The following is a 16,630-nucleotide window of genomic DNA, read 5'->3' on the forward strand; positions in this document are numbered from 1 at the left end:
CAGTTGTTGATTTGAAAGAGCAACTACGATGGTACATTACACAAGGTTTAAAAATACGAAAACGAGCCTCGAGGCGTTTTCCCTTCGCCTCATGAGGCGTAAGCCTCGAGGCGAAACGAGGCGTAAGACCGAGGCGGAATTAGAAAAATAAATATTAAAATTATATATCTTACAAAAACTGAAAAAGTTCATAGATTCAATAGTCATAAAACCAAACACTTTTTCAATAGTCATAAGACCGTGATTAAAAGATGAATTTTGCTAACCGTGAATGAATTTTGTGTGAAATTGTGAATGAATTGAATGAAAGAGTGAAAGAAAAAGAGATATATATAATTATGTTACCCTATTGCCGCCATAATGTTTCCAGCCATCAAACATATTAGCCCGCCAAAAAAATACCGCCAGACCACTTTTTCTAGAGGCCTGCGCCTCGGTCCTCCTACCGCCTCGATGGTGAGGCGTCCGCCTCACATAAACGAGGTGTGCGTGTCAAATAAGGTGCAGAGGCGGCGCCTCATACACGTTTTTCCTCCGAACCGCCTGGAGGCGCGCGCCTCAAACGTTTTTTAAAACTATGACATTACAATACAATGATGAAAAGTAAGGAATTCTTCAATAAGTTAGCCCAAAAAACAAGAATATTGTAAAAGTAAAACAGATGGACGCTTAAACCAATAATCTTTCAAGTTCAGATTTTTTAATCCAAACAAGAAAGATTTAACTTTACAAATAGATCTCACCAAATTGTCATTACTCATATATCATATATGATTTTTGTGGTCTTTCATATAATAAAATCAAAAATGGAAGTTAGTCTCTCGCGTGGCTATATAATAAAGTAAAACATAAATGAGTCTAGTATAATAAAATGAAAATGAAAGTGATCTCCATGGCCGCTTTCACGCAACGTCAGATATAAAACTACGTTTAAACCAAGATCATGATCATAATAATATGGATTAAATAAGGCTGAGTTGATTTTATCACTACTCAAATGTTAACAACCCTAACTACAAAATCGCAGGCCAATAATCTAGTTAGTTGTAAATATCTTCCTTGTATACCTCAAATGATATTGTTTCTTTGTTTGGAGTCACTCAATTGCTTCCTATAAGTCGGCAAAACCACATTTTCCAATATTTAAATAACAATAATGGGAAAGACAAATTGTACCGGTTTCTGTTTCAACACAATATGTACGTGTGTATTTATGGTTCAAGTATAAACTGATGTGTTAAAAAGTACGAGAAGAATTTCAGACACTTGAGATGTTTGGAGGGTGGCGTGGCTGGAGGGCCAAAATGCGAAAAGCTTACCATTGTTACAATGTGCATATATTTTTTTGAAAATATTACAATACAAAATCAAGAATTTTTTATCTTTAATTTAAGAATGGTATATTAAAAAAAAAGTTAAAGCATGTTTAAACCAAGTTCATTAGACGAACTATTCATATTTTTACAACGTGCCAGACACATGGAAGCTTCTTAGACACAAGGCTATTTAGCACCCTTGTGAGGACCTCCTTGAGCTTGAAAACATCATCCCACTCACTGATACTCCCCTAAATCTTGATTTCAGTCTCATTTAATTAGAAATGGTAGAGATAATAGATAACAAATGATCGAAACCAATAATTTTCGTTAAAACCAGGACCTAAATTGAAGAACTTTCTTTCACCCCGGGTGTGGCTCACCAACAATACAAATGAAAATCTAATACTCTATTTATAGTTTCTTGAGCCTTGTTCTCCAAGTCAACCCGTCTCTTGTTAAAGAAACATGAAATGTCCTAATTTGTTTTCTATTTATAGTTTCTTGAGCCTTGTTTTTCAAGCGCACTCTGTTTTAGATTTAACATGACGCATTTTTCAGTTTGAGCAATCTTTGCCTTGCATTCCGGTCTTTCTTGAAACCCCTCTTATCTACGTGGCACACCTTTTCTCGCCTTTTATGAATCAAGTTAAATTACTTTAAATATTAAAATTAGTTTTTGAGTGTTTTTTTCACATTAGTTCTTTTTTTTTTCTATCATGCTGCTAGTTGCACTTAAAAAATTGTTGTTGCCCTAATAAATAACTCTCAGCAGCCTCGTTTATTTGTCACGTATCATTTCCTTACTTTAAGGACTAGGCTCCATCAACTTTGTTATTTCCGAAGACAAAAAATATATTAATTAAATACAAAATTAAAAAACTACTAATAATATTGTGTAACCTGTTAGACTAGCTTCGAACAATTTCCAGTCATTTATACCTTAATTTGATTGGTCATCACTCAATCAGTTATGTAAATCGATTATATCAACATTAACAAATAAATTAGTTACATAATTTACCTTTATGCCCTTGTCACTCAGATTCTTATATAAACAAGTAGCACAACGAAACATGTGCTTCCACTTCTCTTACAACTTCTAGTTCAATCTTGTTGCAGTCTCAAGATCCCTGATTATATACATATTATCATGGACCTCACTGTACGTATACATGTATTCTTTTAATGTTTTTCAGTCCAATCGTGCGCTTTACGTTTATTTATTGCCAGTTTAATTTCTTGTACGTGTTGCCTCTAATATCAGGAAACAGATGTGTTTATTAGAGGTATGGTGGACTGGAAAGGAAGGACGGCGACGAAGAATAAGCATGGAGGCATGAAAGCTGCGATGTTCGTACTAGGTGGTTTTTTTGGTTTTGTGAAATTTTACGTGAACAATATAGGCGATTGTTAGTTATAGAAGTATACTAATAAGAGTCGCTACTAAAATAAGTATGCTAACAAAACAAGTCAAATAGTTACATATCGAAATCAGTTAATTAATACCAAAGAAATAAAAGATATGTCATGTATATGCATTAATTATATGCAAGAAATGAGTTAACTATTATATATATAGAACAATACGGATTTTTTAAACTGGGTGTTTATTAATATAAAAAAAATGAGTTATTAAAAACTATGTATTATTTATTACTTGCTAATTTCTTGATGAAAACTATGTTTATATTGGGAAAACACTCAAAAATGTCCGCTTAAAGTGAAAAAATTGACCATTTGACCATAAAAGTTCTTAAAATATCTATTTTACTGCTTAAAGTTAAGAGATTGTCCATTTGACCATAAAGTTCTCAAAATGCCCATCCAAGAACATGCATACCCGATAATTAAAATATGATAGGCCACAGTTTATTTAACCACTTATTTACATCAAATCTCACTAAATACCGTCGGATCTGATCACTAATTAAAAGCCCATGAATCTCACCAAATATAGTCGGATCTCACTAAATACGGTCGAATCTCACCGATGCTACCGTCAGATCTCACAGATAATAGTGTTGCCTCACAATAAATACCGTTTAGACCTCAAAAGAAAATAACGTCATCTCACAACAAGTATCGTCGGATCGACAATTTATGCGAAACGTGGCATGATATAATTTGTTAAAAAAAAAAAAAACCAGCGTCTCACAATACAAACATGACGGGTCCAACTGTTTTAGAGTTAGGATGGACTTAGAAACATTTTATCAAATGAACAATCTCTTAACTTGTTTGGTAAAACGAACATTTTGGAGATATTCCCTTCTTATTTTCTAGTAACTTGTCTAGGGACCAGCATTAGCTAGGTTTTATGTTTTTAGGCACCCTAAACATCTAGAGCTGACTATAAATTTTATGATCATCTTTGTGCTACAGCAACATTTGCGTTCGAAAACATGGCAAACTTGGGACTGGCGGTGAACTTCGTGACTTATTTTAATGGGACAATGCATTTTGATATAGATGAAGCAGCGAACCAAGTAACCAATTTCATGGGCACCTGTTATATTCTTTCCATAATTATGGCCGTTCTTGCTGATGCCTACACGGGACGATTTAGAACTATTCTTATTGCTGCTTGTGTAGAATGTGTGGTAAGTATTATTTAAAATTTCTGAATAATGAATGCTCTTCACTAATTAAATAATAATATCAAAGAATTTAAATAATAATAATAATATTAATAAAAGGAAAATTGGATTTTAATAATCCCAACTTTCTGTTATTAGCCAATAATAATCCCAACTTTGTTTATTCCTACTTGTGGTCCCAAATTTAAAAAATTTGGCTCTCAATGGTACTCCGTTAAAAAAAACCTAACGGCGTTAAGTTTTTTCTGAATTTCAAACTGATTTTTAGGGCTTTTGATCGGAAGGAGGAAACGAGTCGATTAACGTAAAACTTAGCTCGAAATGATGCTTCAAATGGCTTGATTAGTCCTTCAAATCCGGTGTTTGAACTTCGAATTAACAAAAATTAAGCTGTTTGGAGTATCGTTTCATACTAAGTTTTACATCAATCGACTCGTATCCTTCTTCTGATTAAAAGCCCTAAAAAATCAGTTTGAAATTCGGAAAAAACTTAACGCCGTTAGGTTTTTTTTTAACGAGGGACCATTGAGAGCCAACTTTTTTAAATTTGGGACCACTGGTGAGAATAAACAAAGTTGGGATTATTATCGGCCAATAACAGAAAGTTGGGATTATTAAAATCCAATTTTCCAAATATCTATTAGTATTTTTATTAAGGAAAACTGGATTTCAATAATCCCAACTTTCTGTTATTGGCCGATAATAGTCCAACTTTGTTTATTCCCACCGGTGATCCCAAATTTAGAAAAGTTGGCTCTCAATGGTCCCCCGTTAAAAAAAACCCAACGGCGTTAAGTTTTTTTCCGAATTTCAAACTGATTTTTTAGGGCTTTTGATCAGAAAAATGATACGAGTCAATTGATGTAAAACTTAGCACGAAACGATACTCCAAACAACTTAATTTTTGTTAATTCGAAGTTCAAACACCCGATTTGAAGGACTAATAAAGCCATTTGAAGCATATTTTCGAGCTAAGTTTTACGTTAATCAACTCGTTTTCTCCTTCCGATTAAAAGCCCTAAAAAAATTTATTGTGGCCTATTGTATATGTCACTTTGCTTTGAAATTACATCTTTTTGACAACTATAGGACTTGAAATCACATCCTTTGAAAATGCAAATCCATATCTAACTTACTGATACCGTTAGACCAAAAGCGTTTTGGTATTATTTTGCATATCTGAAGACCATATAATCTAATCTTTTTGTAGTTATGAAATTTCCTAAGGAGTTTTATCTACTATGTGCAAGGAGACAAAGTAAGCTACCAGTCATATAGGCGAGTCTCTAACGAGTCAAGCATAAATTTAATAGTGTTGGGGTAGGCGGATCATGATCCTTTCTTATAAATATAACTAATAATGTTATAATCATAAGCACAATTAAAATGATTAAGCACAATTAGATATTTTAATTGTGCTTATGATTATAACATTATTAGTTATATTTATAAGAAAGGATCATGATCCGCCTACCCCAACACTATTAAATTTATGCTTGACTCGTTAGAGACTCGCCTATATGACTGGTAGCTTACTTTGTCTCCTTGCACATAGTAGATAAAACTCCTTAGGAAATTTCATAACTACAAAAAGATTAGATTTTATGGTCTTCAGATATGCAAAATAATACCAAAGCGCTTTTGGTCTAACGGTATCAGTAAGTTAGATATGGATTTGCATTTTCAAAGGATGTGATTTCAAGTCCTATAGTTGTCAAAAAGATGTAATTTCAAAGCAAAGTGACATATACAATAGGCCACAATAAAATTAGTTTATTTTTTCATGAATTAAACCCATGGCATCGTTCTTTAAGCCCATAATTTTCTTAGAAACCTTTTTTTTAAAACAGACAAAACCATTCATATAAACAACTGAAAAACAACACTTCATTTTTCAAAACACACAAAACCATTCATATAAACAGCTCAAAAGTTACATAATCAGATTTTCAAAGGTTCTTAAAATATGAAATTATTAAAATAGCCGTGTTTAATTACTATAGTTAGTATTTATTTAAAAGTACATCATTATTAAAAAAGAGAGATTAGGGGAAAAAAGGTGAGAAAGAATATTGAGACGACATGTGTCATAAGTGATCCTCTTTGTTATTATATAGTACTTTACAGATACAGAAGTATAGATATAGACTAGGAAGCTACCTCAAGGATGCATTAGGAACCAATATAATACCTTATTACACAAAAAGTAATATACATATTTACATATCGAAATCCATTTGGTATGGTACTAGATTCCATAATACCAAATTTGAAATTGAGTAAAAACACATACTCAATATCAGTTATAGTTGTACGGTACCAATTCGATATTGGTAATGAAAAAATACTGAAGAATATCAAAACGACTTGTAAAACCATAAACATAAAAATAAATACCAGTACTGGTTAGTACCGTTGTTCGGCTGGTATTGGTTCAGTAAGGTATCGATATATTATTAGTATTGTACACATACTCCGAAGAAAATGTTCATCCCTACATAGAAATACTTATCACTCGCAACCGCCCTTCACTTAGTTGTTTTATGTCAAAGTGTGCAATTGTTTTCCACTGAAATTATTGATCCAGGCATGTGTGAAAGTCTTTACAATACCGAATAATACTTTATATTTTATATATAACTACGTTATCAATCAAACTTATATTGAGAAATAAAATAAACATGTCTGTATTTTGACTTTTAAAAATGTTATCAAACAAATGTTACTAGTGAAAATGATATTAGAAGATAAATGAAATATTATTAATAAATAAATAACTCACACTTGTTTAAGAGAGATAGCACATGCTATTATTCCTTAGTTTGTAACTATAAGTTATTATTCTTGAAGCGTAATTGTTAGTAATAGAATGGTATTACTTGTAGGGGCTTGCATTGCTAACACTACAAGCTCACTACCCAAAGTTTCAACCACCTGTATGTAACATCTTTTTGACAACATCAAACTGTGAGAAACTGAATGGAGGAAACGCTGTGCTCCTATTCGTCTCGATCTACCTTCTGGCTGTAGGTAATGGTGGCATAAAAGCAGCAGTGCCATCACATGGAGCAGATCAGTTTGACAAAAAAGATCTAAAAGAGGCAACACAGATGTCAACTTTCTTCAACTGGTTACTACTAGGCCTTGTTGTGGGAGGTTCAATTGGTTTAACTTTCTTTGTGTGGGTGCAAGACAACAAAGGTTTTGATAAGGGATTCGGGCTCTCGTTTATCGCCATGTTCTTGGGTGCAATCATTATTATTTCCGGATTACCATGGTATCGTATACATGTTGTTGCAGGAAGCAGTGCCATTACAGAAATTATACAGGTTTGTAGAACACAGGCATATCTTCATAATTAAATTCAGTTATATTATAGGACTGCCACTAATTGGCTTGATGTACTTTTCAGGTTTATGTTGCTGCTATTAGAAACCGAAAACTTCGACTTCCCGAAGACCCTTCTGAACTACATGAGATATCCATGGACAGTGAAGCTGCACTTCATCAAGACTTCTTACCTCATAGAGATGTTTACCGGTTAACTTTTATATCTAACTTCATTTGAACAGTTCATGTTTAATTTGTTAATTTGTTTAGTCTAAATATTTTTTGTATTAATCTTCTATCTACCATTAGGTGGCTAGACAAAGCAGCAATCCGGTCTGATAACAATGATCAATCTTCAAGTCCCTGGAAACTTTGTACGGTTACACAAGTCGAAAATGCTAAAATCTTACTAGCAATGGTTCCGGTTTTCTTGTGTACCATTATTATGACACTTTGCTTAGCTCAACTCCAAACATTTTCAGTTCAACAAGGAGCCACTATGGATATCAAGCTTGGTAATTCTTTTAATATGCCGCCTGCATCCCTCCCGATTATTCCTGTAGTATTCCTACTCATTATGATTCCAATTTATGACCAAATCCTGGTACCTTGGGTTCGTAAATATACCGGCATCCCCACTGGCATAACTTACTTACAAAGAGTAGGAGCAGGGCTAATTCTCTCCGCGTTATCAATGTCAGTTGCCGCTCTCGTGGAAGTAAAGAGAAAAAACGTCGCTAAACACCACAACATGCTGGATGCAACCCCAGTGCTTCAGCCATTGCCCATCAGTGTGTTCTGGTTATCCTTCCAGTATTTTGTTTTCGGTATAGCTGATATGTTCACTTATGTGGGACTACTCGAGTTTTTCTACTCACAAGTACCTCAATCGATCAAATCCATTTCTTCTTGCTTTCTTTGGAGCTCAATGGCATTTGGGTATTACTTGAGTAGTATCACGGTGAAGATCGTGAACCAAGCGACTAAAGGGGCCACAGAAAGTAAAGGATGGTTAGCTGGAAACAACCTTAATTGGAATCATTTGGAAAACTTTTACTGGATGCTTGCTATATTGAGTGTGATAAATTTTACAATTTATCTGTTTGTTGCAAGTAGATACAAGTATAGGTCACAACGTCTTGATGCTGAGGATGAGTATGACACACATCAAATGAGGACATCGAATCAATCAAGAGAGGATTTATGATCTACAAACTTAAAGATTTCCACATTTAATTAGAGTTTTAAGTTTAAGCTTCATCGTTGCTTTCTTTCTAATTTATAAGTTGTATGATGATTTCCATTTTAAGTTAATATGAATGTGTTAACTTGACTTTTATATTAAAACAATATTGATAACAATGATTATATTATAACTGTGGCTCAGTTATATAAGTTAATGATACAGTAAAAATCACTAAAACTTTAGTGATTATGAAGGGTCAGCAGGGAGTACGATTGCTGTTGAAGGGTCAACAATGAAAGAGAATGTTTATGGGTGATGGCTATAAAGAGCAGGGTTAAGAATATTTAGAGTTTATGTTGGCTATGGTTATGAGTATTAAGTTCATGATTTTGGTGAAATTGTTGGCATGTGAGCACGATTTTTGGTTTTTCATACATAGTTTAAAAGCTTGATTATGCATATGGTTCAATAAATAGCTTTATTACATGCATTAGTATTATCAAGAAGGTAATCCTAGATTGTGCATATGCTATGTTTGTTCTTGGATGCCCCTGTTTAGGTTTGTGAGTACTAATGCTGGAAATGAGTCCAATGTTGTGCTGATATTAAGCTATGACGATGCAAGGATGAAAATCTACTCGATTTCAGCTAGATGTTATTATGCATTTGGAGCTTGTACGTGCGTGAAGAAATTTCTTGCAAGCATAAGGATAATTAAACCTTGGAATTCTCTTTCATGAATTTTGGATTTGATTTACCAGGAGTTTCTGTTTGGCGCTTCCTGTTTCTTACTTGGATATTAAGAACAAGGCTTACTTCAGTAATCACTACAATTACGAGACTGATTGGAGACAATGAAAAAGAAGCGTTAATGCATCAAATCGACTTGTTGGCATACACAAGAGTATGTTTGTCATGGAGGAAACTTAAATCGACATATGTATCAAAATATGATAAGCAAAGAAAAAACTGATCGAACTTATATAGTTAATGCGTGAAAGAAATGTGATGTGTAAATTAGAGAGTGCTTGTTACGTAGGAAACTTAAATCCACGTACGTATCAAAATGAACTTAAATATCATAATGTAATCTTGGATAGGCTAATAAAAGGTGATACATGACCATGTTATTGTGTAATATCTAACTATGTTATATTATATTATATTATATTAATTCCTGAGTTTTTAAAGGTTTTCTTTGTTTTAGAGAAATAGGAGAAGATGAGCAAATGATACCGAGTATTTTCGGTACCAATTCAGTTCCCATTTTTGAGGGTTTCGGGATCGAGACTCTTTCGTTATTGGTATTTTACCGATTTTTACCTTCTAATAACTACCGTACAGATCAATTTCGATACCGATACCCATTTTAACGATTTTCGATATTAGTACTTTCGATACCGATACCGAGCTCATCTCTAGAAATAGTTATGAAATTCCATAGCTCCCCATTTTCATCTTACGATATTATTCAAGGATAAAGAGATCATGTTGACCAAATATAAGGTGTTAACTTGAATTGAGGATTCAGAGCATTCTCATCCCACCCCTCTTTTTATGTGAGGGGTGTTTTTATAATTTAGTGAGTGATTTAGAGTGTTGTGAGTGAAGAGTTTTTATATTTTAGAGAAAGTAGTGATTTTTCTGTATATTTGAAAAGTTACTGTTCACCCCCTATAATTTTTTAATATATTTTGAAAGTGGTTGTGAGTGAAGGAAAGAGAAAAGGTAATGATGAAAGGTATAAAAGGTATTATTTAATTGAAATAGAGAGAGAAAATGTAGTGAGTTTTAGTGTAATTTTTGGTTTAGGAATACGGGGTGGGATGAGAATGCTCACACATGGTTTCAAAGAATTCAAAGCTATTAATTAGTTATGACCTTACTAAAGTCTTACTATTTTCTGTATTGGTTCAAAAGGATCGTTCATACTACATACACCTGGCATGCTGACAACCATGGACTTTAACAAAGTCAGCAATGGACATATATATGTCGTCCCCTCATTACCTCATTGCATCAAAGAGAACCACCTAATAATCGACTCCAATTTGAAACACCAAATCAAGAAAGAACCATTGTTGCTCAGATATGATGGCTTCCAGCGACAAAGCTCCCGATTCAATGCCGGCGTGCGATGGATCAGTTCCGTCAGGTAAGCCCCTGACGGTGGGGCATCAGGTTATTGACAAAACTGCTCAGATGCTACAAACCTTAAAGCCCATTATACAGATGAGCCAACATGTCTGCACCTTCTCCGTGTACGGCCATGACATGAGTCGCCAGATTCAGACTCATCATTACATCACCCGTCTCAATCAAGATTTCCTCCAGTGCGCGGTTTATGATTCCGACGAACCCTCCGCCCATCTAATTGGTATACAAATGTAACTAATATGTAAACGTTCGTTAAATCTATGTAAATTAAACTATTCATGCATATATGTAGTCTATCGTTGCACCTATTTTTACAGTTGATTCGCGTATTTTTTTCTCTCCCAGAGATGTAACTAATTACATAAAATAATGCATGACATTTGTGCAGGGGTGGAATACATTGTGTCTGATAGGATCTTGGATACATTACCACCTGAAGAACAAAAGTTGTGGCATTCCCATGATCATGAGGTTATTTTTTTTTTGCATTGCTTCTCTTTCGTAATTAACGGGATGTTGGTAAACAAGTAAATATTATTATTTCATGCTCATGAAGGAAAAAATACATGACTTAAATAGAGAATTTCTAATTACTAGACCTGAAATAAGGAACCGTTAAAGACTCTTCCAACATTTTGGCTATATCCTAAAATTACTATAGGGCCAATATTCTATATTGTTATTAGGATTGTGTATGTCCTTCTAGTTTGTTTTTAGTCGATGTATTACGTATTCGGTAAATTTATATTGTATGTATGTAAAAATGTAAACTTTGGAGAAATTGGGACCCTATAAAAGGGTCACTTTACTCATTTCTCTATACCAACAACTCTTTTCACAACACCTTTAGAAAATAAAGTTTCTCTCCAACCTCTCCATTTTCTCTCTTTTATTTTAACAAAAATAAGATCCGAGTGTTGTTGGTGATTTCCGCTAACCAACAACACGGATTGATCCGAGTAAAGTTGTGAGATCCATCTAGAGGACCTACAATTACCTCAAATACTTTTTTCAACGGATGTGTATTCGGGCTCACTAGCATGTCTCTTCATAGCTCAGACACAAAGCTATGACGGAGTTACAACCGTCCGTTGTTAGTTTGACGCTCGAGAATGTAAGAGGAAACTGGATAACTAACTCGTAAAAGAAAATTTTTCCCGGTAAACACATCAACTTGATAGATCATATGTATATCAACTTGATAAATGAATAAAAAGTTTGTCGATTTACTGTCACACTTAAAACCGGCGGGGTGGTTGGTTCATGTTGTTGAAAATATATATGGACTCATTAATGTCCAGGTTACATCAGGATTGTGGGTGAATCCCGATGTTCCAGAGGTAAATCAAATTACCGAGCTTGCAAAAATGGCGCGTACCCTATGGAAAGTTTTGGTGCACTTGGCAAATTGATAGAGGCAAGCTCAACCTTTCTTTACGTTACTATCATCAAAGATGCTAAGTCGTTTAAGAAATAGTTTTTGATTTTTCAATTTTATTGTAAATAGTGTAGTGTAACTAACTAGAATGAAAAGCACATTACAAAAATGTTGTACGTTAGGCTTTAATTACTGATATTTGCGGTCGGTGTGCAGGCGATAAGATTCCTCTTGGTGCCCCAGTGCTAATGATGTCACCACAGATGGTGAACATGGGCGTTATAAAATCGGAGCTAGTGCAGGAGAGGGATAGCAAATTTAAGATATCAACTGAGGAGGCTAGGAAAGCAAGGGTCAATTTTTCAGTATCTAAGCCCGGGAATGCACGAGTTGCAGACTACTGGATGCACACTGGGAAGTGTTTCGCAATCGATATAGAACAAGAGGACATGACACTATTGGGAGGGAAGGAGTTCCCATGAATCTTAACTGTATGGCATGGCTTGATTTCTCTAAAGACGTTTATTTTTAATTTATATTTTTTTCCTTCCTTGGTTTATTCCTTTCCATGGATGGTTCCTTACCCTTAGCCTCTATTTTTGCCTTTTGATTGTATAAACTAAATGCTACTGTTATAACTACTGGTGATATAACAAAATTATGTTCTCTGATTAATCTTATTCACCATAATAAAATTTCTATATGGTATTAGAGCGCCTAGATATGATCCTCTAATCCAAAACACCCCGAAACCCTAAAGTCGCCATGGCTGATGATGCTGCTGTCTTACAAGTGGAAAACCCTCAATTGGTTAGTGTTGTTCAAACTCTGAAACTCTTTCCAGATCTGATCCATGCGTCGAATTCGAATGATGTTGAGGGAGTTTCGGATCAATTGTTGCCGTCTTCGATTACCGATGGCAATGGACCTTCTGCTTATTCAGTGTCAAAGCAAGATCCAATCAAACTACTTCCAACTGATAAAGATCAAACTTATGTGCAAGAAGATATAAGCCCGATACCGGGTTTGACAAGCGAACAATACAGACAATTCACATGTTTATTTGGCAACCAAAAAGGTGTGGCAAAAGAAGGAAATCCACCATTGGCGAACTTGACAGGTAACAACAATAAAGAAGGTAAATGGGTGATAGACTTGGGCGCCACCGAGCACATCACACACATCGGTTCATTACTTGAAAACAAAAGAAAAGGAAAATATGAATCTCCCGTGACTATACCTAATGGTGAGGCTATAGTCGTCAAAGGACGAGGGGATTATGTTTTGCCAAATGGCTTGACGATTAAATAAGTCCTTTATGTTCCCAAATTTAAATGCAACTTGCTATCTGTTAGTAGATTATCAAAGGACCTCAATTGAACTATAACGTTTTTCTCCGATTTTTGCGTTATGCAAGGCTTGAATTCAAGACATTGATTGGAGTATGTGATTGCAAGAAGGGTCTATACGAGATGGGGATGATGGGGAACAAGAGGCATGCTATGATGACAACTATTGATACGTAGCATCAGAGATTGGGTCATGCATCGAACTTCAAAGTTCATCACTTGGATTTCCTTAATAATGTTCCTTTGGACTCTAAGGATTTTTGTGATTCGTGTGTGAAGGCAAAATTTACTAGATTGCCTTTTCCTATTAGCACCACTAAAACAAATGGATGTTTCGACTTGTTACATTGTGACGTGTGGGGTAAGTATCGTCACTTTCTTTCACACGTTGACGGGTGGATTGTAGCACCACCCTTAAGTGTAGTATTTCTCGATAAAAACGTGTGCGTTTATGTTTAATTCTCAAATTTGGATTACTACACTTTGTCGTGTGTTTGTAGGTATAAGGGCTAAAAATGGCGATTCAAGTGAGCCATGATGGGGAGGAGCAAAGAACTAGAGAATTGGTGATGGAAATCAAAAAGTCAAAGAGTAAACAAGGAAATTGGAGCAGAGGCTACCGTAGCTTACGGTAGCCACCGTAAGCTACGGTAGGCTTCCAGCATAGTGGCCTAGCGTAAACAGATTGAAGCTGGCATGGTGGTTTTTAAAGCCACCGTAAGCTACGGTGGCCACCGTAGCTTACGGTGGACCCTGACGCAGAAATTGTAACTGCCATTTAAGGCCGTTTTGGGATGACTTTTAGGTATCTTTTTCATGGTTTTTGATTAGAGACACTTGGGGAGGCGATTTGGAGGAGCTATAACTCAATTTTGAGTTGTTTAAACATTGGATACTTGTTTTTGATTCATATGCACATTGTAATCGAAGGGATGATGACCCGAATCATGCTCGGCTAATTTCCTTTGTGTTTTCCCTCGGATTGTAAGGTTTCCTATTGTTTGTTGATTGAATGTTTATGCAATTGCTGAGACGGTAATCTAGTATTATTGATTTCATAATTATGATGTCTATGTATTAATTGATAAGTTGTTAGTTTGTTAATTCGTGTTCTAAACCGTCAGTTCTTGGTGCTATAGGCAACCAGGATTAATCGGGTGGAATTCGGGGTTGGATAATCTAATTGATTTTCGAGTGATAACCTTGCAATTGTTAGTCCAAGTACTTAGTCCTCAATTATCACAATTATTTGCATATTCATGAATTATGTTTTTACAGTTCGTCTCAGATTAAACGTTTACATCAACATTCATTGAAACCTGAAACCGAGGGAGAGCATATCCTCTCATCTTTGATTGAAAAACCGTGTTAAGTGTTTTAGTTATTTTCGTTAATCAAACAAAACAAACGAAACTTTGAGATTTTATTTTCTTCATTTAGTTTAAATTTAGTTAATCTATAAAACTACTTAGTAACACATATTCCACAAACTCTTCGTGTTCGACACCCATTTACCTCTATCTAATTAGTTGTATTTGGTTTATTTTTGCGCGAGTCTTCGACCTCGTGTCACACGTGCAAGATATTTTTTGACAATAGTGGACGATTTTAGTCGGGCCACTTGGGTGTTTCTTCTCAAACACAAACATGAGGCAAGTACATGCCTAGTGAATTTTCATAAGATGATGCAGACCCAATTTGAGAAAAATATTAAAAGGATTAGGTGTGATAATGGGGGGAATTTACTTCAAATCACATGCTTGATTTCTATGCTAAAGAGGGAATTATTTTAGAAACGACTTGTTCACACACACCACAACAAAATGGTGTAGTGGAGAGAAAACACCGACATTTGTTAGAAACGGCGCGAGCATTAAGATTCGAAGCAAATTTACCTACAAAGTTTTGGGGTGAATGTATTCTAACGGCTACACATATCATAAATCGAATGCCATCGGAAGTTATTGGAAACAAGACGCCTTATGAGGTATTATATAATCAAAAACCCAATTATGAATACTTGAGAATTTTTGGTTGCTTAGCGTATTACAAGAGCACGGAAACAAGGGGAGACAAGTTCGAAGCAAGAGGAAGACCGGGAATTTTTTTGGGTTATCCACCCGGAATGAAGGGGTACAAAATCTATGACATCCAACACCACAAAATAATTGTATCAAGGGATGTCAAGTTCATGGAATACACTTTTCCATTTGCAAATAATGAAATAGAAAAGGAGGAGATTTTTGTCTTTCCACAAAAATGGGAATGTGAAGAAACAAATGAGGAAGAAGTGTCCACATTTCCCACAAACCAAGATGAAGAAAATATAGAAATTGGATCAAAACCTAATGTTGAAACGGATGACATAAATGAAGGAAGATCGGATGGAAATCAAGAAAATTTAAACAAGCCTATAGAGGTAGTTGAAATTCACACAGAAGGTCCAGAGGAGAGAACACCAGCTGGAAACTCACCTTATCAAGATAATACTAATGGCCCAATTCTTGAAGAAGAACTAGTTGGGTCAGAACCGGAACAAATTGAGGCCACCCACCCATGAAACCATACAAGGTGGGCCTAACCCTATAGAATTGTCAAAGGAAAAGATGAACCGGTTTCCACCCAAACATTTTAAGGACTTTCAAGTCCAAGTTCCCCCATCTATAGACCATCAGCAAATTAACTCCAATCATCAATCCTCTACGGTACACCCTTTGGCACACTATATTTCTTATGAAAATTTTTCTAACAATCATAAAGCATTCTTGTCGGCCATTACCTCTGGTAATGAGCCAAGGCATTTCAATCAAGCTGTTCACGACTCGAAATGGATAGAAGCTTGTAACGCTCGTTAATTCCGATTTCAAGAATTAAAGCTTGTAGAGTATGTATAATTCTCGGGATTTATCCGACGTTTCTCGGAAGCCTTTACGTCATCCTGGTACGTCTAATCGCTTAACATTTCTTCCAAGTTGCATTATTATTAAATTCCGGGGGCTAGAATGAAAATGTTTTATAATATAACACTAATCAAAAAACCCTAAACCCTATTGCAGCTGCTGTCCGATCGGCCAAGAGACCAGCCCCCCTCCCTTCCTTGCTTTGACTTTTTGATCAATTCCAAGCTCCTAGAAGTAGTTCAAGGTATGTACTACAATCTCCAACACTCTTTTGGTTCACCCCTAATTGTTTTGATGCTCAATTTTGCCGAAACTTTTCGTTGGATAGATTTTTGGCCAAGGTGTAATTGACCCACTTCATGTGGATAAAAATTAGAGTTTCCAGTGTAGAAAGATCCCCAGGTATGGCATTTA

At 35.2% G+C, this 16,630-nt stretch overlaps 1 protein-coding gene and 1 pseudogene across 1 annotated transcript; both read left to right on the plus strand.

Moving 5' to 3' along the window:
- Positions 1-2,467: 2,467 nt before the first annotated feature.
- On the plus strand, positions 2,468-8,501 carry LOC143538552 (protein NRT1/ PTR FAMILY 4.5-like). The gene is made up of 6 exons (XM_077032085.1): positions 2,468-2,481; positions 2,584-2,680; positions 3,702-3,919; positions 6,802-7,245; positions 7,329-7,456; positions 7,556-8,501. Exons 1-6 carry the CDS (start codon positions 2,470-2,472, stop codon positions 8,451-8,453), a joined length of 1,797 nt encoding a protein of 598 aa, XP_076888200.1. The 5' UTR covers positions 2,468-2,469; the 3' UTR covers positions 8,454-8,501.
- A 2,022-nt stretch (positions 8,502-10,523) lies between these two features.
- LOC143538521 (oil body-associated protein 2A-like) lies at positions 10,524-12,475 on the plus strand (annotated as a pseudogene).
- The last annotated feature ends 4,155 nt before the right edge of the window (positions 12,476-16,630 follow it).

This window comes from Bidens hawaiensis, unplaced genomic scaffold, assembly GCF_021521415.1.
Source record: "Bidens hawaiensis isolate Kalapana, Puna unplaced genomic scaffold, B.hawaiensis_p1.1 tig00011638_1, whole genome shotgun sequence".
Lineage (NCBI taxonomy): Eukaryota > Viridiplantae > Streptophyta > Magnoliopsida > Asterales > Asteraceae > Bidens > Bidens hawaiensis.